Genomic DNA, 27,245 nt, shown 5'->3' on the forward strand with positions numbered 1-27,245 from the left:
ATATATACTATCATCATAATACAGTCATCACACAAGATAATCACATTGAATTATTTACATTATTTATAATCCAGGGTGTGGAGGGGGGCGCCTGATGTAAGTGTCAAAAAGACAGCCAAACGAGTTTGATATGAGAATAAATCTAAAGTTAAAATATAGGGTAGAAGTGCACCCATTTGCAGGAAATGTAGTCTTGATTTTCAAAATGTTCTTTCAAGGCTTGCATGTCTACATTAAAACATTCTTCTTCATACTGCATTAATATATGCTACTTTTAAACTTTCATGCAGAGAAGGAAATCACAACTAAAAAAATCACTAATTTTTTCATACGGTGTTGATGTGGAAATTTTTGCCTCTTCATTTTGATGGTGTGGACGTGTGGCACTGAATGGAGATAAGCGTCTCGACAGACGTCACAATATTTGAACAATGATGACGAAAACTGTTGTCTCTGTCGTGTCCATGTGTCGAAAATTGTTATGCGGTTATTTTTTTATTTGATTTTGTGCGTGGCATAGATTTGCCGTGCGCAGAGGACGTTTGAGCATGCGCGCACCTTAGCGGCTGCGCTAGCATCACAGCTAACGCTAGCCATGCCGCTACCTCGCTCTCTGCTGGGAGAGGACGTATACGTATGTGACGTATGACGTGACAGTATGTGACGTGTGTGAGAAGGTGCGCTCGCTGTCTGTGAGAGGGAGACACAGGAAAGAGTGAGAAGAGCCTGTCGTGTAATGCCAGCAGCTAAAAGCAACTGCGTGAGAATTGTGGATGTGTTGAAGGTGTGCTGGAAAATGCGGAACGGAAATTACGGAGCAGCAGAAAAGTGGAATGTATTATTTAAATAGGTGCGTTGGAAAACACGGACCGGCGTTTTTTTTTAAAACTGGATCTGGATCGGCATCTTCCCATGCCTTGCCGATACGCAATTTTTGGCAAATATCTGCAGCCGATCCGATCCAAATATCGGATCGGGACATCCCTATGCAGCACCCAGCATCGTCCCACCCACTGATTTTTGTATTTACATCGCACATAGCAGCACTATATGCTCACTGGGGGCGTGCCTTTAGCGTCCTCTCTCACCTGAAACCTTCACCTCAGTCACGTCCGCTTTTCCTCCATATAAACAGCGTGCCGGCCCAGTCATATAACATCTATGGCTTTTGGAACTCAGTGCACACACAACAACCTATCTGGATTCCATAAGAGATTCGATAAGGAATCGGTTCGATAAGAGGATTCGATAATGGGCTCGAACTCGATAATTTCTTACCAAACATCACCCCAAAACGTAACTGAGGACAGCATGCTGCCGTTATAGGGTGAAGATTTCAGGTGAGAGAGGACGCTAAAGGCACGCCCCCAGTGAGCATATAGTGCTGCTATGTGCGTTGTAAATAAAAAAAATTGACGATAAACACATCACCAACAAGGACGAGGTGCCGCTCACTTTCGACATCCTGGTGAAGCACACGGTGGAGAAGAAGTGGACCAGCACGGTAGTGAATCCATACGCACAACGGGGCAAGAGAAGTCGGCTTTTACTGTTGTGCGAGCTTGCTATGCTAATGGACAACGAGACTGACTTTGAAAATGAAGAGAGAGAATCTGGCGTGTTTGATGGAGAACTTGCCCAGCTGTTCATTTCGGACACAGAAGATGAGTACTTTGATGGATTTGTGGATGAGGATTGATCAAAAAATAATGTGAGTACATTGATAAATACTTCAATAAAGTTCAACCCAACTCAGCTTTGCTCCTGCTGCCTTTTTAAAAACAGCGTTCATGCATGCTAGCGTATGTTTTAAGATAGCGTATGTTTTAAGATAGCGTATGTTTTAAGATAGCGTATGTTTAACCATGCCTGAGCCCAAAAATACGCTGCGCCTTATTTATGCGTTAAATACAGAAATAGCACCCGTAACTGACACGCCGCCTTTTAATACGGTGCACCCTATGGTCGCGAAAATATGGTATAGTGGCTTCGATAACGAGAACCGGTTCTCAAAAAGAGATTCGAATCCATGGAATCGGTTCTTTTTTTATCGAACAATCGGGAGAACCAGTTTGGAACATAATCCCTAGTAGAGTGTTTTAACGTAGAGTTCTAATTCTTTTTTAAAGGCACAAAAAACAGGTCAGGTTAGGGCTGGGCGATATATCGAATATACTCGATATATCGTGGGTTTGTCTCTGTGCGATATAGAAAATGACTATATCGTGATATTCGAGTATACGTTCTCAGGCAGTTGTTTTTAGCTGCGGGCATTACACTACATGCGTTTGTCATTCTTTCTTGTCTGTCCTTCTCACAGAGACATAAAACAAGCGCACCTTCTTACATACGTCATATACTGACACGTGTGCAACGTCATACGCTCTCCTCGCCCAGCAGAGAGGTAGCGGAATGAGTAAAGTTAGCTGTGATGCTAGCGGAGTGGTGCGAGTGGTAATACGAGAGAAAGAAGGTGCCAATCTGGTAACAAATGAAGGAAGAATTAATTCCCGAGAAAAACAGCGGGGAGTCCATCATCTGGCGGTGGTTTGGCTTCAAGCGGGAAGATGTTGAACAGACAACAGTAATATGTCAAGTATGCGGCAAAAGCGTTGCTACAAAAAGTAGCATTACTGCTAATTTGTAGCATCATTTGAAAAGTCACCCGCTAGAGAAGGAAGAGTGCTTGAAACTCTGCATGTCAACATCTCCGGCCGGTGCTACACCAACAAAATGCCCAAGCAACCATTTCTAGATCAACACCTTATGACAAAAATAGTCAACAACAGAAGAAGATAACGTCCGCAAGAACCTACCACATAGTAAAGGACATAAACTATTTGATTTCCTATTATGCACCTCATTTTTATTTGACAGTTATTGAAATAATTTGTGTGACATCATGCACAAAAGTGCACTTTATTTGTTTTAAACTAATGTAGTGGCGTTCTGTACAAAAAGTGCACTTTAATTAGTGTTGTTTTGATATGTCATCTTAGTGACATCATGCACAAAAGTGCACTAATAGCTTGTTTTAAAATGTCTCTGACAATCTTGCACTTTCTGTTTTGGAAATGTCATGAATATTTGTGCCACTGCTTAATAACTGCGATGAGGTGGCGACTTGTCCAGGGTGTACCCCGCCTTCCGCCCGATTGTAGCTGAGATAGGCTCCAGCGCCCCCCGCGACCCCAAAGGGAATAAGCGGTAGAAAATGGATGGATGGATGGATAAATACAGTTTTGGTCAATTGACTTAGTTGTGATTTCCCTCTCTGCATGAAAGTTTAAAATGAGCATCTATTAATGCAGTATGAACAAGAATGTTTTAATGTAGACACACAGAATTATCATACTGGTGTGATTATATGCATCAAGTGTTCATTTAAGGCTAAGGCAAAATATCGAGATATATATCGTGTATCGTGACATGGCCTAAAAATATCGAGATATTACCGTATTTTCCGCACTTTAAGGCGCACCTAAAAACCACAAATGTTCTCAAAAGCTGACAGTGCGCCTTATAACCCGGTGCGCTTTATTACGATTCATTTTCATAAAGTTTCGATCTCGCAACTTCGGTAAACAGCCGCCATCTTTTTTCCCGGTAGAACAGGAAGCGCTTCTTCTTCTACGCAAGCAACCGCCAAGGAAAGCACCCGCCCCCATAGAACAGGAAGCGCTTCTTCTTCTACCCGCCCCTGGAAGAAGAAGAAAAAACGCGCGGATATCACCGTACGTTTCATTTCCTGTTTACATCTGTAAAGACCACAAAATGGCTCCTACTAAGCGATCCGGTTCATAAAAAGACGCAATCTCTCCATCCGCACACGGATTACTACCGTATTTCACAGCAACTGATATTCCTGTGAACCGCACTGTGGAACGGGAGCACGTACGGTGAATATTCGCACCACAGGGAATGAGAAGTCATCCTTCACTGTGGTTCTAGCTTGCCATGCTAACTTCCACCCATGGTGATATTCAAAAGGAAGACCTTGCCAAAAGAGACCTTTCCAGCCGGCGTCATCATAAAAGCTAACTCGAAGGGATGGATGGATGAAGAAAAGATGAGCGAGTGGTTAAGGGAAGTTTACGCGAAGAGGCCGGGTGGCTTTTTTCACACAGCTCCGAAGGCGAACACACCTTCACTAAGACGGGCAGACAGCGCCGGACGACATACGCCAAAATTTGCCAGTGGATCGTAAATGCCTGGGCAGATATTTCGGTCACAACTGTGGTCCGAGCTTTCCGGAAGGCAGGATTCACAGAACAACAGCGACACTGACTCCCGATGACTTCGACGAGACGGAACCGGCCATTTTGGATACCACGCTTGCGCAACTTTTCAATTCGGACACCGAAGACGAAGAATTCGAAGGATTTACGAATGAAGAATAACTTCAGAAGGTGAGCGCTATGTTTATTTTGTGTGTTGTGACATTAACGTTCGAGCAACATTATGTTACTATTGCTCTACACCATTTTGAATTTTACTATGTTTGTGATTGCACATTTGCGTACATTTTGGGACAGAGTTGTTAGAACGCTGGTTTTCAATATATTATTAAAGTTTGACTGAACTATCTGACTGTTTTTTTGACATTCACTTTAGCGCAGCGTTTTTTTGACATTCACTTTAGCGCAGCGTAGGCGCGGCTTATAGTCCGGGGCGGCTTATTGGTGGACAAAATTATGAAATATGTAATTCATAGAAGGTGCGGCTAATAATCCGGTGCGCCTTATAGTGCGGAAAATACGGTAGTTGTGATTTCCCTCTCTGCATGAAAGTTTAAAATGAGCATCTATTAATGCAGTATGAACAAGAATGTTTTAATGTAGACACACAGAATTATCATACTGGTGTGATTATATGCATCAAGTGTTCATTTAAGGCTAAGGCAAAATATCGAGATATATATCGTGTATCGTGACATGGCCTAAAAATATCGAGATATTAATAAAAGGCCATATCGCCCAGCTCTAGGTCGGGTATTGAGAAAGTAACATTTATGAATATAAAACTTAGCCAATTAAACATTGATTGATTGATTGATTGATAATGAGGTTGCAAAGGACTGCAACTCGACTTCACACTAGTCTCAAGGGTCGTCGCAACGTCAGACACGCTCAACCAATCAGCGTTGGGAAAAACTTGACTGACGTCGCCGTGGGCCAATCACATTGCAGAACGCCGCAGCCTCGCACAGCCCTTGTGTCCTTATTTCTGAGTACACTTGCTGACGTATTTAGGGTTTAAAAGCACAAAAAATACGCGGTTAAAGTCTCACTTGTAGCTTTCACATTACGGAGCGTTTACTCGGGGCCGATTTGAGCGAGAGACAAGTCATGACAGTGCGTCGGTTAAATGGTATAGCGTTTTAATTAACAACTAGCCCAGGCTGCTAACTTACTTACCTCAGCTGCCTTGTGTCTACATTGACAAGCCATGGAACAAAAATAAATGGCAAGCATTAAAAGTTGTTAAAGTATTAATACAATAGCAATAAACAAGTCTTACCTATTGTGGCACAAGTAGCTCCACAGCTAGCAGCTACAGGCTAACTTACACTTTGTTGCTCCAGCCGGTGTGCGTCCTTTTATATGTCAACGCGACCGCCTCTTTGTGAAACGGCGACGAGGAGCTGTGCGTTGGAGCCCATAGATTCAACAAAGGGACGAGTTACATATCTGCAATTATACTGCGAGGGGCAACTTAATGTCGGCCTCATTTTGTGGCAAACTAGCTAGCTTACTTGCGAGTGTAGGCTACCCATCGACATTGGGCGAGCGCACAACTTCCGGGCACAACAAATAAAACCACTACACAAGAAATGCAACTAGGCGCATTGAAGCAATATATCTTCAGCAACCATCGCAAGAGAATGCATTGTGGTGATTTTAAGTTTCGATATGATGAGTAATACAGTTAATACAGGCAAAATATTCACACTGCAGCGCTTCCGTCTACTTTTACTTTCGACACAAGATTCTCTCATTTCCGGTTCTACCAATTGACCCCGCCCCTCTGTCGTCACGCTACCATGATTTTGGCGCCCAGGCTAATAAACAGACTAGTTGACAACAACAAAAAACACATGTAGACATGTAGCTCCAGTAATACAATCGTGTATTTTAAAGTTGACACAAAGCATTCAGTAATACAATTGTGTGTTTTAAAGTTGACACAAAGCATTCAGTAATACAATTGTGTATTTTAAAGTTGACACAAGCATTCATCAATACAATTGTGTTTTAAAGTTGACACAAAGCATTCAGTAATACAATTGTGTGTTTTAAAGTTGACACAAAGCATTCAGTAATACAATTGTGTGTTTTAAAGTTGACACAAAGCATTCAGTAATACAATTGTGTATTCTAAAGTTGTCACAAAGCATTCAGTAATACAAGTGTGTTTTAAAGTTGACACAAAGCATTCATTAATACAATTGTGTGTTTTAAAGTTGACACAAAGCATTCATTAATACAATTGTGTTTTAAAGTTGACACAAAGCATTCATTAATACAGTTGTGTGTTTTAAAGTTGACACAAACCATTCATTAATACAATTGTGTGTTTTAAAGTTGACACAAAGCATTCAGTATTACAATTGTGTGTTTTAAAGTTGACACAAAGCATTCCAATGACAAATTAAGACCACCCAATGAGTGAACTGGGAGCAAAAGTATAACATAAAGCCAGTTTATGGAGCGTTTTTGTGCCAAAATTAAATAAGGATAATATCCAGTAATTCAAATATAATTGAACATGTTTAATCACTGTTTCTATCTATTGCCATAGAAATCAACATATTACATAATGAAATATATCAAGGCTTTCATATTACAGTTTTTGACAGTTGCAATTGAATAGATTTATTTACAATAGAGTCATTTTCCTCTCAATTGTATTATTTATTTTTGGACAAAAGATGACATTTTGGCAGGGGGAAAAAAAGCACTTCGAACAAAGGCAGATAATTACGTTTAAAAATGGCAGCATTTGGAAGAGTGACACACACGTTCAGAGGTGGGTAGAGTAGCCAGAAATTGTACTCAAGTAAGAGTACTGTTACTTTAGAGATTTATTACTCAAGTAAAAGTAAGGAGTAGTCACCCAAATATTTACTTGAGTAAAAGTAAAAAGTATGTTGTGAAAAAACTACTCAAGTACTGAGTAACTGATGAGTAACATACACACACATATCATATATATATAATATATATATATATATCTATATATATATATATATATATATATATATATATATATATATATATATATATATACATATATACATATATATATACATATACTGTACATATACATATATACGTTTCTTCTCTATAAATATACTCAAGTAAAAGTAAAAGTATGTTGCATTAAAACTACTCTTAGAAGTACAATTTATCCCAAAAGTTACTCAAGTAGATGCAACGGAGTAAATGTAGCGCGTTACTACCCACCTCTGCACACGTTTAATAACTAATAATCAACTTGCTAAATAGAACAACACAAAGCAATAATAAGACATTTGCGCTTCAGTAATATTGATTTATATTCATATTTACATGTATATCATATTCAGCAGCTGTTTTTTGTTGCCAAACATAAATAATGTTGATTAAATAACTAATTAAAAAGTAAATTAATCTAGTAAATTGTCCAATAACCAAAATATGATCCGAAACATTTCTATTCCCTCGTTCCTTATCCTTATCCAAGATTGAGTAGCGGGGGTGGGGGGTTGAAGCCGCCTAAGCAGAGAAGCCCAACATTTGTACCAAATGTATTTATTAATTTCCGACTGATTTAATAAATGCACAAATGGAATTTTTCAGATTATTTTTGGAATTACACAAACATTTTTTTTGCCAGTTTATTAATTAAAATTTAGAAATTAAATTAATGTAATTAATTATCAATTATACAATTATTTTATATATATAAATATATAAACATATATAATATATATATATATACACATTATATATATATATATATAAAATATATATTATATAATTATATATTTAATATATCTATACATATATACATACATACATATAATAATAATAATAATAACTGGGATTTATATAGCGCTTTTCTAAGTACCCAAAGTCGCTTTACATGTAGAACCCATCAATCATTCACACCTGGTGGTGGTAAGCTACTTTCATAGCCACAGCTGCCCTGGGGTAGACTGACGGAAGCGTGGCTGCAATTTGCGCCAACGGCCCCTCCGACCACCACCTATCATTCATCATTCAATTCACCGGTGTGAGTGGCACCGGGGGCAAAGGGTGAAGTGTCCCGCCCAAGGACACAACGGCAGCGATTTTTTGGATGGTAAGAGGCGGGGAGCGAACCTGCAACCCTCAGGTTTCTGGCACGGTTGCTCTACCCACTACGCCATACCGCCCCCACAATATACACATTTATATATACATACATATACAGACATGCATATAATGTATAAATTATTTCATCCGCAACCGCATGACAAAAGTCGTCAACCATCCGCATCCACCCGAATTAACATTTAATCAACACCGCACCCGCCCGCTGTTATATATCTAATATAGACGATGCAAGGCATTAGTGAGGTTATAAAGCTTTTGCCAGTTAAAGAAAGGCGACTGATCCAATGCAGCAATCATCTGGGAGCCGCGCTGAGCGCACCTCCAAGCGCGTGGAGGTGCGATGTCACTCGCACCCGGGCTCGCGCCCGAGGCTTCAGCGCGCACCGCGGCGCCCATCCTCCCCGTCGCGGCCTAGCCCTAGCGGCTCTTGCTGCCGGCGACGGCCGGGTATGGGCCCGACGCTCCAGCGCCATCCATTTTCAGGGCTAGTTGATTCGGCAGGTGGGTTGTTACACACTCCTTAGCGGGTTCCGACTTCCATGGCCACCGTCCTGCTGTCTATATCAACCAACACCTTTTCTGGGGTCTGATGAGCGTCGGCATCGGGCGCCTTAACCCGGCGTTCGGTTCATCCCGCAGCGCCAGTTCTGCTTGCCCCACCCCTTTCGTGAGCGCACTGCGCGCGGAGTGACCCCTGTTACGCGCCCCCGGCAACGGGGGTGGCGGGCAGGTAAGCTGCGCGGGCGGAGCGCGCGGAGTGACCCCTGTTACGAGCCCCCGGCCACGGGGGTGGCGGGCAGGTAAGCTGCTTACCTGCTGCGCGTGACGCCGGCCGCGGCGAAGGCAGACGAGGCGGGGTGTCGTGCGGTGGGCGCGGTGGTGACCCTGGACGTGCGTCGGGCCCTTCTCGCGGATCACCTCAGCTACGGCTCCCGGTGGGGCCCTCTCGGGGGAAGGGGCCTCGGTCCCGGACCCCGGCGAGGCGTCCCTTATCCGCTCCGTAAAAGTGTCCATCTCTTTTTTTTTTCTTCTTCTGTTGTGGCATATGCTGCAGGGTGCCTGCTCGTTTTTCGTATGTGGGTAACAACATTTAACTATGTATATATATTTCCGAATTGGTTTAACTGCCACCCGCCTGAATCTATTTAAAATCTAATTTTTTTTTATTTCAACCGCCCGACCCGACCCGCGGATCAAATCTAATTTTTTTTAATTTCAACCGCCCGATCCGCGGATAATCCGCGGTTGTGTCCGCAAACCGCGCATCTCTAATATATATATATATATACACACTAGAGATGCGCGGATAGGCAATTATTTCATCCGCAACCGCATCAGAAAGTCGTCAACCATCCGCCATCCACCCGATCTAACATTTGATCAGAACCGCACCCGCCCGTTGTTATATATCTAATATAGACGATGCAAGGCATTAGTGAGGTTATAAAGCTTTTGCCTGTTAAAGAAAGGAGACTGATCCAATGCAGTACAGACATTCGCGTGCCACGCTGTCACGACCCAGACGCACACCAGTGCGCAATCATATGGGAGCCGCGCTGAGCGCACCTCCAAGCGCGTCTCGCTGCCGGCGACGGCCGGGTGTGGGCCCGACGCTCCAGCGCCATCCATTTTCAGGGCTAGTTGATTCGGCAGGTGGGTTGTTACACACTCCTTAGCGGGTTCCAACTTCCATGGCCACCGTCCTGCTGTCTATATCAACCAGGGTGAGCCCCACCCCTTTCATGAGCGCACTGCGCGCGGAGTGACCCCTGTTACGCGCCCCCGGCAACAGGGGTGGCGGGCAGGTAAGCTGCGCGCGCGGAGTGACCCCTGTTACGAGCCCCCGGCCACGGGGGTGGCGGGCAGGTAAGCTGCTTACCTGCTGCGCATGACGCCGGCCGCGGCGAAGGCGGACGAGGCGGGGTGTCGGTGCGGTGGGCGCGGTGGTGACCCTGGACGTGCGTCGGGCCCTTCTCGCGGATCGCCTCAGCTATGGCTCCCGGTGGGGCCCTCTCGGACCCGGACCCCGGCGAGGCGTCCCTTCTCCGCTCCGTAAAAGTGTCCATCTCTTTTTTTTTTTTCTTCTGTTGTGGCATATGCAGCAGGTGCCTGCTCGTTTTTCGTATGTGGGTAACAATATAATATATATATATATATATATATATATATATATATATATATATATATATATATATATATATATTAATATGGACTTCATATTAACATACATTCAAACATTAAATCAATGACTGCAGTTTTATCAGATTTTTTTTTACATTAGTTAATTAATCACCAGGTTAGTAAATTAAGTCACAATCTAATCTCTTTATTTGTTTTAAATAAATGTATGGACTCAATATTACATTTTGGCCAAAAAAACAAAACTACCTTTAATATAATTTCACATAAAACTAGTAAAATTAGGGGATTATATACATGTTTGTCTTAAAATAAAGTGGAAATGTAAATGATACAAATAATACAAAAACTGTAATATAACCCATCTGACATTGGGGTACTTATAATACTACACTACTACTGTATCTGGGACTGTGTACTAGCACACTTTTGTTGAATTTGCAGAGCAATGTAAGGAGAAACCAAGTTTTACACCTCCACTTGAAAGAAGTGTGTCAAAACTGTTTCTAATGTAAACATAATACCAGTGCAAGAGTCAAATCGGAACAGAAGCATACATTGCATATATATATACATATATATATATATATATATATATATATATATATATATATATATATATATGAATTCATACATACATATTCATATTTACATGACATTCAATCATAAGTCATGGAGTCATAGTCAGCGTGTTTTTCCTCTTGGAGTCTCTGCGGGGGAAGGGCACAAAGCTCTTCACCTCTCGGAAACACAACCCTGTAGGCCAGAGGACGACTTTTTTACACAACAACACTGAAGGCATGTGACAGTCACAGTTTTTAAAGTACCACTGAGTACTGTGCATTGATTTTAAAGTACTACTGAGTACTGTGCATTGAATTTAAAATACCATTGAGTACTGTACATTTATTTTAAAGTACCATTGAGTACTGTGCATTGATTTTAAAGTACCATTGAGTACTGTGCATTGATTTGAAAGTACCATTGAGTACTGTACATTGATTTTAAAGTACCAATGAGTACTGTACATTGATATTAAAGTATCAATGAGTACTGTACATTGATTTTAAAGTACTATTGAGTACTGTACATTGATTTTAAATTAACATTGAGTACTGTCCATTGATTTTAAAGTACTATTTAGTACTACACATTGATTTTAAAGTACCATTGAGTAATGTACATTAATTTTAAAATACCATTGAGTACTGCACATTGATTTTAAAGTATCATTGAGTACTGTACATTGATTTTAAAGTACTATTGAGTACTACACATTGATTTTAAAGTACCATTGAGTAATGTACATTAATTTTAAAATACCATTGAGTACTGCACATTGATTTTAAAGTATCAATGAGTACTGTACATTGATTTCAAAGTACCATTGAGTACTGTACATTGATTTTAAAGTACCATTGAGTACTGTGCATTGATTTTAAAGTACCATTGAGTACTGTACATTGATTTTAAAGTACCATTGAGTACTGTACATTGATTTTAAAGTACCAATGTGTACTGTACATTGATTTTAAAGTACCATTGAGTACTGTACATTAATTTTAAAATACAATTGAGTACTGCACATTGATTTTAAAGTACCATTGAGTACTGTACATTGATTTTAAAGTACCATTGAGTACTGTACATTGATTTTAAAGTACCATTGAGTACTGCACATTGATTTTAAAGTACCATTGAGTACTACTGTACATTAATTTTAAAGTACCATTGAGTACTGCACATGGATTTTAAAGCACCATTGAGTACTGCTGTACATTAATTTGAAAGTACCATTGAGTACTGCACATTGATTTTAAAATTCAAATTGAGTACTGCACATTGATTTTTAAGTACCATTGAGTACTGTACAATGATTCTAAAGTACCATTGAATACTGTACATTGATTTTAAAGTACCATTGAGTATTGCACATTGATTTTAAAATACCATTGAGTACTGTACATTGATTTAAAAGTGCCATTGAGTACTGTACATTGATTTGAAAGTACTATTGAGTACTGTACATTGATTTGAAAGTACTATTGAGTACTGTACATTGATTTTAAAGTACCATTGAACACCTCCCAAAATCCAGAGGTCAAATATTGATGTGAAGTATTTGGAGCCCGGAATAGGTCAATAATTCATAACCACATTGATTCTAATTCATAATTAATTTTTGAGCATCTACCCTTTTTAAAGTGATTAATAGTACATTTAAAAGTGTGATTAATCTGATTTAAAAATGAATGGTTGGACAGAATTATTATCACAGCTCAATAATAATGAATTCATTTTGTCATTGCAATCTGTCAAGGGCCAAAATGGTCCCCCGTGCCGTACTTTGGACACCCTGATATGAACGCTCAATAGTGTGTATACTTGGTGTGAATTGACCAAACATCTGTGACATCTTCTCCGGACCACTTACGCTTCCATTCCTCCAGGGCCAGCGTGGCGTTGTCGTGGCTGTCGTCGTAGGGCTCGGGCTCAGGGAGGTCGTCGAGGTCTCGGAGGCCGTCAAAGTATGGATGCTCCAGCGCCAGTTCGGCTGTGGGCCTCTCGTCCCCGTCCAGGACCAGCATCTTCTCCAGCAGGTCCACGCCTGCCGGGCGCAGAGGTGGGTGGACGCGCAGGAAAAGAAGGAAGGGACTTTGGAAGAGGACTTACATTTGGCACTGGCCCGGGGGAACAGTGTGGAGAAGTCTTTCCTAGGGTACTTGGGGAGCGCCTTCACATAATTCTTGGCCTGTTTTGGAGGAGATGAATGACAGCAGTGTTTATAACACCTAAGTATTATTGGAGGAAGACCTCATTGGATTTGGTAAGTACAGTGGAACCAAATGGAGATTTACCAACCTTTAGATCTGAACACTTCCCTTATTCATTCCGTGTGCCATTTGGATGACATCACTTCCTGTTCAAGGAGTCACTACTCAGTCGCCACTTCTAAGCGAGTGCTTCAGCATCTGTTTCTGTTCCCGCCATTCACCAAGTTTTTGTTTATTTGCTTACTCAATATGGGTCCGAAAAAGCGGACACATAAGGAGGGATTCGCTGTGGACTTACACTTGTATATACAAACCCCATTTCCATATGAGTTGGGAAATTGTGTTAGATGTAAATATAAACGGAATACAATGATTTGCAAATCCTTTTCAACCCATATTCAATTGAATGCACGACAAAGACAAGATATTTGATGTTCAAACTCATAAACTTAATTTTTTTTTTTGCAAATAATAATTAACTTAGAATTTTATGGCTGCAACACGTGCCAAAGTAGTTGGGAAAGGGCATGTTCACCACTGTGTTACATCACCTTTTCTTTTAACAACACTCAAATGATTGGGAACTGAGGAAACTAATTGTTGAAGCTTTGAAAGTGGAATTCTTTCCCATTCTTGTTTTATGTAGAGCTTCAGTCGTTCAACAGTCCGGGGTCTCCGCTGTCGTATTTTACGCTTCATAATGCACCACGCATTTTCGATGGGAGACAGGTCTGGACTGCAGGCGAGCCAGGAAAGCACCCGCACTCTTTTTTTATGAAGCCACGCTGTTGTAACACGTGCTGAATGTGGCTTGGCATTGTCTTGCTGAAATGAGCAGGGGCGTGCATGAAAAAGACGGCGCTTAGATGGCAGCATATGTTGTTCCAAAACCTGTATGTACCCTTCAGCATTAATGGTACCTTCACAGAGTGTAAGTTACCCATGCCTTGGGCACTAATGCACCCCCATACCATCACAGATGCTGGCTTTTGAACTTTGCGTCGATAACAGTCTGGATGGTTCGCTTTTCCTTTAGTCCGGATGACACGATGTCGAATATTTCCAAAAACAATTTGAAATGTGGACTCGTCAGACCACAGAACACTTTTCCACTTTGCATGAGTCCATCTTAGATGATCTCGGGCCCAGAGAAGCCGGCGGCGTTTCTGGATGTTGTTGATAAATGGCTTTCGCTTTGCATAGTAGAGCTTTAACTTGCACTTATAGATGTAGCGACAAACTGTATTTAGTGATAGTGGTTTTCTGAAGTGTTCCTGAGCCCATGTGGTGATACCCTTTAGAGATTGATGTCGGTTTTTGATACAGTGCCGTCTGAGGGATCGAAGGTCACAGTCATTCAATGTTGGTTTCCGGCCATGCCGCTTATGTGGAGTGATTTCTCCAGATTCTCTGAACCTTTTGATGATATTATCGACAGTAGATGTTGAAATCCCTAAATTTCTTGCAATTGCACTTTGAGAAACTTTGTTCTTAAACTGTTTGACTATTTGCTCACGCAGTTGTGGACAAAGGGGTGTACCTCGCCCCATCCTTTCTTGTGAAAGACTGAGCATTTTTTGGGAAGCTGTTTTTATACCCTATCATGGCACCCACCTGTTCCCAATTAGCCTGCACACCTGTGGGATGTTCCAAATAAGTGTTTGATGAGCATTCCTCAACTTTATCAGTATTTATTGCCACCTTTCCCAACTTCTTTGTCACGTGTTGAACATCAAATATGTTGTCCTTGTAGCATATTCAACTTAATATGGGTTGAAAATGATTTGCAAATCATTGTATTCCCTTTATATTTACATCTAACACACTTTCCCAACTCATATGGAAATGGGGTTTGTATACAGTCGTGGTCAAAAGTTTACACACACTTGTAAAGAACCTAATGTCATGGCTGTCTTGAGTTTCCAATCATTTCTACAACTCTTTCTACAACTTTTTTGTGATAGAGTGATTGGTGCACATACTTGTTGGTCACAAAAAACATTCTTGAAGTTTGGTTCCTTTATTAATTTATTATGGGTCTATTGAAAATGTGAGCAAATCTGCTGGGTCAAAAGTATACATACAGCAACATACATGATCAATTTTGGTGATGTAGAAAAGTTATAATCAAATCAAATGATCTTCATGGCATGGCCTCTTAACTTCATGTGAGTGATCATGATTGACGACACCTGTTGACTTCTCTGAGCCCATTTAAATAGGGCTCATGTGATGCAGTCTAATCTCGGTTACAAACGCAACAATGGGAAAGTCAAAGGAACTCAGCACAGATCGGAAAAAACGAATCATTGACTTGAACAAGTCAGGAAAGTCACTTGGAGCCATTTCAAAGCAGCTTGAGGTCCCAAGAGCAACTGTGCAAACAATTGTTAGTAAGTATGAAGTGCATGGCAGTTTTGTCACTGCCACGATCAGGAAGAAAACGCAAGCTATCACCTGCTGCTGAGAGAAAATTGGTCAGGAAGATCAAGAGTCAACCGAAAACCACCAAAAAGCAGGTCTGCAATGAATTGGAAGCTGCTAGAACACAGCTGTCAGTGTCCACAGTCAAGCCTGTTTTGCATCGCTATGGACTGAAAGGCTACCATGCAAGAAGGAAGCCCTTGCTCCAAAAGCCACACCTTAAGACTCGTCTAAAGTTTGCTGCTGATCACATGGACAAAGATAAGACCTTCTGGAGGAAAGTTCTGTGGTCAGATGAAACCAAAATGGAGCTGTTTGGCCACAATACCCAGCAATATGTTTGGAGGAGAAAAGGTGAGGCCTTTAATCCCAGGAACACCATTCCCCTACCGCCAAGCATGGTAGTGGTAGTATTATGCTCTGGGCCTGTTTTGCTGCCAAGGGAACTGGTGCTTTACAGAGAGTAAATGGGACAATGAAAAAGAAGGATTACCTCCAATTCTTCAGGACAACCTAAAATCATCAGCACGGAGGTTGTGTCTTGGGTGCAGTTGGGTGTTCCAACAGGACAATGACCCCAAACACACGTCAAAAGTGGTAAAGGAATGGCTATACCAGGCTAGAATTAAGGTTTTAGAATGGCTTTCCCAAAGTCCTGACTTAAACCCCATTGAGAATATGTGGACAATGCTGAAGAAACAAGTCCATCACAGAAAACCAACAAATTTAGCTGAATTGCACCCATTTTGTCAAGAGGAGTGGTCAAAAATTCAACCAGAACCTTGTGGATGGCTATCAAAAGCACCTTATTGCAGTGAAACTTGCCAAGGGATATGTAAGCAAATATTAACATTGCTGTATGTATACTTTTGACCAAGCAGATTTGCTCACATTTTCAGTAGACCCATAATAAATTCATAAAAGAACCAAACTTCATGAATGTTTTTTGTGACCAACAAGTATGTGCTCCAATCACTCTATCACAAAAAATAAGAGTTGTAAAAATTATTGGAAACTCAAGACAGCCATGACATTATGTTCTTTACAAGTGTATGTAAACTTTTGACCACGACTGTGTTTGTGTGTATATATATATATATATATATATATATATATATACATATATATATATATATATATATATATATATATATATATATATATATATATATATATATACATATATATGTACATACATACATACATACATATATATATATATGTACATATACTGTATATACATACATGCACATATACACACACACAGTTGGCGGGCCAATTTAGAACAGAAATACCATGGTCCGTAAACCAGGCACGGGTAGATTTTGCGCTGTGTGCAGGCGCCAAGTCCTGTTGGAACTTGAAATCTCCATCTCCATAGAGCAGGTCAGCAGCAGGAAGCATGAAGTGCTCTAAAACTTGTTGGTAGACGGCTGCGTTGACCCTGGATCTCAGGAAACAGAGTGGACCGACACCAGCAGATGACATGGCACCCCAAACCATCACTGATGGTGGAAACTTTACACTAGACTTCAGGCAACGTGGATCCTGTGCCTCTCCTGTCTTCCTCCAGACTCTGGGACCTCGATTTCCAAAGGAAATGCAAAATTTGCATGGTTGGGTGATGGTTTGGGGTGCCATGTCATCTGCTGGTGTCGGTCCACTCTGTTTCCTGAGATCCAGAGTCAACGCAGCCGTCTACCAGCAAGTTTTAGAGCACTTCATGCTTCCTGCTGCTGACCTGCTCTATGGAGATGGAGATTTCAAGTTCCAACAGGACTTGGTGCCTGCACACAGCGCAAAATCTACCCGTGCCTGGTTTACGGACCATGGTATTTCTGTTCTAAATTGGCCCGCCAACTCCCCTGACCTTAGCCCCATAGAAAATCTGTGGGGTATTGTGAAAAGGAAGATGCAGAATGCCAGACCCAAAAACGCAGAAGAGTTGAAGGCCACTATCAGAGCAACCTGGGCTCTCATAACACCTGAGCAGTGCCAGAAACTCATCGACTCCATGCCACGCCGCATTAACGCAGTAATTGAGGCAAAAGGAGCTCCAACCAAGTATTGAGTATTGTACATGCTCATATTTTTCATTTTCATACTTTTCAGTTGGCCAACATTTCTAAAAATCCCTTTTTTGTATTAGCCTTAAGTAATATTCTAATTTTGTGACACACGGAATTTTGGATTTTCATTTGTTGCCACTTCAAATCATCAAAATTAAATGAAATAAACATTTGAATGCATCAGTCTGTGTGCAATGAATAAATATAATGTACTAGTTACACCTTTTGAATGCAATTACTGAAATAAATCAAGTTTTTCAAAATATTCTAATTTACTGGCTTTTACCTGTATATATATAAAAATAAATATGTATATATACACACACACATATATATATATATATATATATATATATATATATATATATATATATATATATATATATATATATATATAAATATAAATAAATATGTATATATACACACATATACACACATTATATATATATATACACCGGTACTTATATACTTCCTAGGAAACTAATCAAGGAACTGTTTGTAATATTAGGACCATCAGTGCTAAATATTATAAACTTATCACTTTCCTCTGGAACTGTTCCCCTAGCATTCAAAAAAGCGGTTATTCATCCTCTGCTCAAAAGACCTAACCTCCCTCCTGACCTCATGGTAAACTACCGGCCGGTGTCCCACCTTCCGTTTATTTCGAAAATCCTCAAAAAAATTGTTGCACAGCTACTAAATGAACACTTATAGTGTCTAACAATCTCTGTGAACCCTTTCAATCCGGTTTCAGGGCAAATCACCACGGAGACAGCCCTCACTAGAATAACTAATGATCTACTGCTAACGATGGATGCTGATGCGTCATCCATGTTGCTGCTCCTTGATCTTAGTGCTGCTTTCCATACCGTTGATCATAACCTTTTATTAGAACGTATCAAAACACGTATTGGTATGTCAGACTTAGCCTTTTCTTGGTTTGACTCCTATCTTACTGACATAATTCAGTGCGTCTCCCATAACAATGTGACCTTGGACTATGTTAAGATAACGTGTGAAGTTCCACAGGGTTCGGTTCTTGGCCCTGCACTCTTCAGCATCTACATGCTGCCGCTTGGTGACATCATACACAAATACGCTGTTAGTTTTCACTGATGACACCCAACTCTACATGCCCCTAAAGATGACCAACATGCCAGATTGTAGTCACGTGGAGGCGTGTCTTAATGAAATTAAACAATGGATGTCCAGAAACGTTTTGCAACTTAACGCTAAGAAAACGGTAATGTTGATTATCGGTCCAGCAGGACACTTATTTAATAATACCACCTTAACATTTGACAACCAAACAATTACACAAAGCGACTCGGCAAAGAATCTGGGTATTATCTTCGACCCAACTCTCTCGTTTGAGTCACACATTAAGAGTGTTACTAAAACAGCCTTCTTTCATATACGTAATATCGCAAAAATGCGTTCCATTTTGTCAACTAGCGACGCTGAGATCGTTATTCATGCGTTAGTTACGTCTCGTCTCCTTTACTGTTACATAATATTTTCGGGCCTCCCTATGTCTAGCATTAAAAGATTACAGTTGGTGCAAAATGCGGCTGCTTGACTTTTGACAAGAACAAGTAAGTTTAATCATATTACGTCTATACTGTATATACCTTTATATATATATATATATATATATATATATATATATATATATATATATATATATATATATATATATATATATATATATATATACCTATATATATACCTATACTGGCTCACCTGCACTGGCTTCCCTGTGCACTTAAGATGTGACTTTAAGGTTTTACTACTTAGGTATAAAATACTACACGGTCTTGCTCCAGCCTATCTTGCTGATTGTATTGTAACATATGTCCCGGCAAGAAATCTTCGTTCAAAGAACTCCGGCTTATTAGTGATTCCCAGAGCCCAAAAAACGTCTGCGGGCTATAGAGCGTTTTCTATTCGGGCTCCAGTACTCTGGAATGCCCTCCCGGTAACAGTTAGAGATGCTATCTCAGTAGAAGCATTTAAGTCCCATCTTAAAACTCATTTGTATACTCTAGCCTTTAAATTGACACCCCTTTTAGACCAGTTGATCTGCCGTTTCTTTTCTGCTCTGCCCCCCTTCGTGGAGAGGGGCGGGCACAGATTCGGTGACCACAGATGAAGTGCTAGCTGTCCAAAGTGGGGACCCAGGGTGGACCACTCATCTGTGCATCAGTTAGGGACGTCTCTGCGCTGCTGACCTGTCTCCACTCAAGATGATCTCCTGCTGGCCCCACTATGGACTGGACTCTCACTATTATGTTAGATCCACTACAGACTGGACTCTCACACTATTATCTTAGATCCACTATGGACTGGACTCTCACTATTATGTTAGATCCACTATGGACTATTATGTTAGATCCACTACAGACTGGACTCTCACACTATTATCTTAGATCCACTATGGACTGGACTCTCACTATTATGTTAGATCCACTATGGACTGGACTCTCACACTATTATGTTAGATCCACTATTGACTGGACTCTCACACTATTATGTTAGATCCACTATGGACTGGACTCTCACACTATTATGTTAGATCCACTATGGACTGGACTCTCACTGTTATGTTAGATCCACTATGGACTGGACTCTCACTATTATGTTAGATCCACTATGGACTGGACTCTCACTATCTGCGGTCCCCTCCAAGGTTTCTCATTGTCATCTCATTGGGTTGAGTTTTTTCTTGCCCTGATGTGGGATCTGAGCCGAGGATGTGGTTGTGGCTTGTGCAGCCCTTTGAGACACCCGTGATTTAGGGTTATATAATAAACATTGATTGATTGATATATAAATAAATATGTATATATACACATACACACACATTATAAAGAATTATGGGATAAATCACCAAAAATGATTCCCGGCCACGGCCACCACTGCTGCTCACTGCTCCCCTCACCTCCCAGGGGGTGATCAAGGGTGATGGGTTAAATGCAGAGAATAATTTTGCCACACCTCGTGTGTGTGTGACAATAATTGGTACTTTAACTTAATATATAAATATGTATATATACTTATACACACACACAGTATAGTGTCTTCAAAGTGTGTATTCCTTGACTAAAATGGGGACTTTTGTCTAGAACCAATTAACAATATTTACATTGTTTCTTATGGGGAACTCTGCTTCACTATACAAACTTTTCCATTTACGCAGCATGTTCAAGAACCAATTACGTTCATAAATGGAGGTTCCACTGTACCTGCATAAAGACGCACATCAGCAACATCATGAACTTAATTGTTTTTCCCTTCATTGACATTGTCTTGCAGAAACTAAATTGAAGGCTGAATATTCCAAATAAGAAAAAGAATGACATGTTTTGTTATTGATATTAATTTAAATGCGTAACATTCATTGAGGTCTCCACAAACAGGAAATATTCACAGTAATTAACTTGGAAATGTAACACTTTGTACCTCCTGGCTGTCCAGTTTCTGGATGAACTCTGGTCCAGGTACTCCCGTCACTTTCATGATCTGTGTCAGCTGATCCATGTCTGCAGAGGTTCTCAGTCAAGGAGACTTCTGGAAGGTAACCTGGTAGTTAATCAAACCGTACACATTCTGGCTCGGTTTGTCGCTACACCTTTACACACTGGTCAGAGATCCTCAGTATGACAGGAGCACTTTGTCGTTTACAACAGTCAAAGATCCTCCGTAAGACAGGAGCGCTCTGTTGTTTACAAGAGTCAAAGAACCTCCGTATGACAGGAGCACTATGTTATTTACAAGAGTGAAAGATCCTCCGTATGACAGGAGCGCTCTGTCGTTTACAAGAGTCAAAGATCCTCCGTAAGACAGGAGCGCTCTGTTGTTTACAAGGGTCAAAGATCCTCCCTATGACAGGAGCACTGTTATTTACAGGAGTCAAAAATCCTCCGTATGACAGGAGCACTCTGTCGTTTACAAGAGTCAAAGATCCTTTGCATAACAGGAGCGCTCTGTTTACAAGAGTCAAAGTTCTTCCGTACGACAGGAGCACTATGTTATTTACAAGAGTCAAAGATCCTCCGTATGACAGGAGCGCTCTGTTGTTTTCAAGGGTCAAAGATCTTCCGTATGACAGGAGCACTATGTTATTTACAAGAGTCAAAGATCCTCCGTATGACAGGAGCGCTCTGTTGTTTACAAGAGTCAAAGATCCTCCGTATGACAGGAGCGCTCTGTTGTTTACAAGAGTCAAAGATCCTCTGTATGACAGGAGCACTATGTTACTTACAAGAGTCAAAGATCCTCCGTATGACAGGAGCGCTCTGTCGTTTACAAGAGTCAAAGATCCTTCGCATGACAGGAGCGCTCTGTTTACAAGAGTCAAAGAACCTGCGTAAGACTGGCGTGCTCTGCTGTTTTTAAAGACCTATACAAATATGCTAGCCAAAGATCCTATATATATGTCTAGAGTGCTCTGCTCTTTTTAAGGACCTACATCAAATACACTAAGCAAAGATCCTATACATATGACAAGAGTGCAGTGCTGTTTTTAAGGACCTACTTCAAATACACTCGCCAAAGATCCTATATATATGACAAGAATGATCTGCTGTTTTTAAGGCCCTACTTCAAATACACTAGCCAAATATCCTATATATATGACAAGAGTGCAGTGCTGTTTTTAAGGACCTACATCAAATATGCTAGCCAAAGATCCTATATATATATATGACAAGAGTGCTCTGCTGTTTTTAAGACCCTACTTCAAATACACTAGCCAAAGATCCTATATACAGTATATGACAAGAGTGCAGTGCTGTTTTTAAGGACCTACATCAAATACGCTAGCCAAAGATCCTATATATATGACAAGAGCGTGGTGTTGTTTTTAGGGACCTACTTCAAATATTCTAGACAAAGATCCTATACATATATATATATATATATGAGAAGATTGTGGTGCTGTTTTTAAGGACCTATTATAAATATGCTAGCCAAAGATCCTATATACATGACAAGAGTGCAGTCCTGTTTTTAAGGACCTACTTCAAATACGCAAGCCAAAGATCCTATATATACACAAGAGTGCTCTGCTGTTTTTCATCACTCACTACTAAAACGTCGGCCAAAGATCTAATAGCAGACGGGGGACTAGTTGGAGTGTGATGTCTTCATGGCGTGGTGCAGATAAAAGATACAATCTTTGCCTTTGAAAAGGGTTTTCCCGTTGATCATCTCAGCCATGATGCAGCCCACAGACCAGATGTCCACTAGAGTAGACGACACACACAAATTGCAATTTATATTTGAAATATTAAAAATATTTATAACATCAATATGTATATATAAAATAGATAAAATATATAATATTTTTCTATTTTGATATTTAATATACATAGAGTATATATTATTTAATATACATAAATATATATATATATATATATATATATATATACATATGTATATATATACATACATATGAATACACATTTATACACAAATATGTATATATACTATATATATACACTTATATGAATATATACACACATATATATAGATATAATACATATATAAATGTATAAACGGTATATATACATATACTGTATATACAGTACATATATATTAAATATATATAATGTATATTTTTATATAATACATCATATGTATAATTATACACATATATACGCACAAAAGTGTACATACACACACCCATATATATCTAAATATATATTTAAAGAATATATACATGCATATATATGTATATATGTAAATATATGTATATATGTAAATACATATGTAAATATATATATACATATACACACGCATATGTACATACACACATTTAAATATATAATTAAAAAATATATATATATCCACAGTACATAGATATAAACTCATACATACACAGTATATATATATATATATATATATATTTCATATTCAGTGTTGGCGCTAGAAATTTTCAAAATGGGGTCAAGTCATAAAAATGGGGTTCCACAGTACATTTTTGGGGTCCCACTTTTTTGAAAGTGTCTTGAAAACAAATGATAAATGTATGCATTATCCTGTTATACCTCACATTCGATATTGTGTTTTGGAAAAAGGTTGTCATAAACGTTAATTAATTTAAAAAATAATACAAAAGAAAACATTTATGCATATGTAAATGTATTCAGTTATAAACATTCATTCACTTTCTTCTTTCCTTCATGGATCTAAACTTTACCGCTGCTGGTAGTTTTTTCTATATTTGTATTTAATAAGTTGTAGGTGTATTTATTTCAGTATCAAAGTGGAAAACTTTTTTTTTTGCTTTGGTCATGAAATGATGATAATGGTGTGCCAGGGCATACATACAATATTTATTTAACGCTTAAATCTCTAGAGTTTACATCAACTTCACATCTATCCCTCAATTCTATGTTGTTGAGGGTTTTTTTATGTTGTTTTTTTGTTTGTTTGTTTTCTGCCTTTTTTGTCAAAGAAAGCTATGTTTTTATATAGCAAACAGAAAATATGCAAAATCTTCCACAAAAACAATTTTTCAAAGTGGAATATTTGATGTGAAGTAATCGGAGCCTTGGATAGGTCAATAATTCATAAAATCATTGATTTTGATTCAATATTATGTTTTGAGCAATGACAGTTTAAAAATAAACAAAACGGCTTTGCTTTATTAGCCAACATTGCAACTTTTTCTAAATTACATTTCACCTGTAAGCTTTTTTATTCCACTTTTGTTATGTTTTTGTTTATTTGAATAGTATTTTCAGAATGTGCCGTGGGCCTTTAAAACATTAACTGCGGGCCGCAAATGGCCTCCGGGGCATAATTTTGACATCCTTGCTATAGATAATAAAAAATTTAATCTGATAAATCTATGGATAAAAAGTTTATCATAACGCACAGTCAGCATCTCTGCTTCAGTAAACAATGACGGTGATGATGTCATTTACTGGAGCCATGGCACAGGATGAAGTTAAAAAAGGTTGACTTTACACTCACCTTAGTGTTTACCATCAAGTCTTTCTTTTGACAGCCCTTCGCAGTAAAGTTGTCCGTGTGCAAACTCAGGCAGTATTTGTCATTGATAAAACTTTCGGCGATTCAAAATTTACAACCAATAAAATCGCAATAAACAGGGACGGAAATTTGATCCGGCAAATATAAACAAAACAAAACACTGGCGGGAAGCGATAATTGATCAAATAAAAAAAATGTATATATACATATATTTTTTAAATATATTTTATATATATATATATATATATATATATATATATATATATATATATATTAGGGATGTCTCGATCCGATATTTGGATCGGATCGGCTGCCGATATTTGCCAAAAATTGCATATCGGCAAGGCATGGGAAAATGCCGATCCAGATCCAGTTTAAAAAAAACCTCCGGTCCGTGTTTTCCAACGCACCTATTTAAATAATACATTCCACTTTTCTGCTGCTCCGTAATTTCCGTTCCGCATTTTCCAGCACACCTTCAACACATCCACAATTCTCACGCAGTTGCTTTTAGCTGCTGGCATTACACGACAGGCTCTTCTCACTCTTTCCTGTGTCTCCCTCTCACAGACAGCGAGCGCACCTTCTTACACACGTCACATACTGTCACGTCATACGTCACATACTGTCACATCATACGTCACATACGTATACGCCCTCTCCCAGCAGAGAGCGAGGTAGCGGCATGGCTAACGTTAGCTGTGATGCTAGCGCAGCCGCTAAGGTGCGCGCCTGCTCAAGCGTCCTCTGTGCACGGCAAATCTATGCCACGCACAAAATCAAATAAAAAAATAAGCGCATAACAATTTTCGACACACGGACACGACAGAGACAACAGTTTTCGTCATCATTGTTCAAATATTGTGACGTCTGTCGAGACGCTTATCTCCATTCGGTGCCACACGTCCACACCATCAAAATGCAGAGGCAAAAATCAACACCGTATGAAAAAAATTAGTGATTTTTTTAGTTGTGATTTCCTTCTCTGCATGAAAGTTTAAAAGTAGCATATATTAATGCAGTATGAAGAATCATGTTTTAATGTAGACATGCAAGCCTTGAAAGAACATTTTGAAAATCAAGACTACATTTCCTGCAAATGGGTGCATTTCTACCCTATACTTTAGATTTATTCTCATATCAAACTCTTTTGGCTGTCTTTTTGACACTTTCATCCGGCGCCCCCCTCCACACCCTGGATTATAAATAATGTAAATAATTCAATGTGATTATCTTGTGTGATGACTGTATTATGATGATAGTATTTATCTATCATAAATCAATTTAAGTGGACCCCAACTTAAACAAGTTGAAAAACTTATTCGGGTGTTACCATTTAGTGGTCAATTGTACGGAATATGTACTTCACTGTGCAACCTACTAATAAAAGTCTCAATCAATCAATCAAAACACATAGAATCATCATACTGCTGTGATTATGTGCATCAAGTGTTCATTCAAGGCTAAGGCAAAATATCGAGATATATATTGTGTATTGCAATATGGCCTTAAAATATCGCAATATTAAAAAAAGGCCATATCGCCCAGCCCTAGTTCAATGATGCCATTTCTGTTTGTCATGTATAATTTTGTCTATTTTGTGTTTATCCTTGAATAAACAGGTCAGTTTCTTGTTACCAACCATTGTGTATTATTCAAACTCCCCTAATTCAGCTGGCTAGTTGTTATCAAGAGTACTAAAACCCTTTTCAACATGATTCTGACAACTAAGTAGGCTAAATAACTTTAAACTTTAATACATGCTCGGATAGGCCAGTATCGGTATCGGTCAGTATCGGTATCGGATCGGAAATGCAAAAACAATATCGGTATCGGATCGGAAGTGCAAAAACCTGGATCGGGACATCCCTAATATATATATATATATATATATATATATGTATGTGTGGGAAAAAAAATCACAAGACTATTTCATCTCTACAGGCCTGTTTCATGAGGGGGGTTCCCTCAATCATCAGGAGATTTTAATGGGAGCATTCACATACCATGGTTTATATAGGGCACAGAGTGGGTGGGTACAGGCTGGTGTAGGGGCGTGGTGATTGGCTCATGTGTTACCTAGGAGGTGTTTCCGTCTGTGGCGGCATGCTGTTACAATTTCGCTGCGCTTGTTGAGGGATGACAGGTCTGGACGGTAAATAATAAACAGTTTCTCTTTCAAGCATAGGTTGCATCTTTTATTACCACTATTGTAAGGTGTGCTGGATGCAAGAATTTGCCATGTTATTGAATATTCAACATTATTGTCTTTGAGGTCCCAAATGTGTTTGCTGAGTTCTGTGGTATTCCGCATGTTTTGGTTCCTGAAAGAAGCCTTGTGATTGTTCCATCTGGTTTTGAACTCTCCCTCGGTTAATCCTACATATGTGTCGGATGTGTTAATGTCCTTGCGTGTTACCTTAAATTGGTAGACAACTGATGTTTGTAAGCACCCCCCGTTGAGAGGGCAATCAGGTTTC

The 27,245-nt window shown here is 39.5% G+C and overlaps 2 protein-coding genes across 7 annotated transcripts in view; both read right to left on the reverse strand.

Annotated features, from left to right (window-relative positions):
• brpf3b (bromodomain and PHD finger containing, 3b) overlaps positions 1-5,948 on the reverse strand; it is a 53,068-nt gene extending 47,120 nt beyond the window's left edge. Inside the window, exons 1-2 of one of the 6 annotated variants that reach the window (XM_061985599.2) lie at positions 5,521-5,944; positions 5,418-5,433 (exon numbers count right to left, since the gene is read on the reverse strand). The gene's annotated coding sequence lies outside the window, so the exon portion shown is untranslated. Of the gene's footprint in view, positions 1-5,417; positions 5,434-5,520 lie in introns of all 6 variants that reach the window. The other 5 variants (XM_061985597.2, XM_061985601.2, XM_061985596.2 and 2 more) reach the window with 5 other exon arrangements.
• A 5,113-nt stretch (positions 5,949-11,061) lies between these two features.
• The window catches only part of mapk13 (mitogen-activated protein kinase 13), a 55,642-nt gene continuing 39,458 nt past the window's right edge, over positions 11,062-27,245 (reverse strand). The window contains exons 8-12 of the mRNA XM_061985589.2: positions 22,941-23,012; positions 21,229-21,308; positions 13,173-13,251; positions 12,934-13,107; positions 11,062-11,255 (exon numbers count right to left, since the gene is read on the reverse strand). Of these exons, the coding sequence (XP_061841573.1) occupies positions 11,170-11,255; positions 12,934-13,107; positions 13,173-13,251; positions 21,229-21,308; positions 22,941-23,012 (491 nt within the window). The 3' untranslated portion in view covers positions 11,062-11,169. The remainder of the gene's footprint in view (positions 11,256-12,933; positions 13,108-13,172; positions 13,252-21,228; positions 21,309-22,940; positions 23,013-27,245) is intronic.

Source organism: Nerophis lumbriciformis, linkage group LG23 (genome assembly GCF_033978685.3).
Source record: "Nerophis lumbriciformis linkage group LG23, RoL_Nlum_v2.1, whole genome shotgun sequence".
In the NCBI taxonomy this organism is placed as follows: domain Eukaryota; kingdom Metazoa; phylum Chordata; class Actinopteri; order Syngnathiformes; family Syngnathidae; genus Nerophis; species Nerophis lumbriciformis.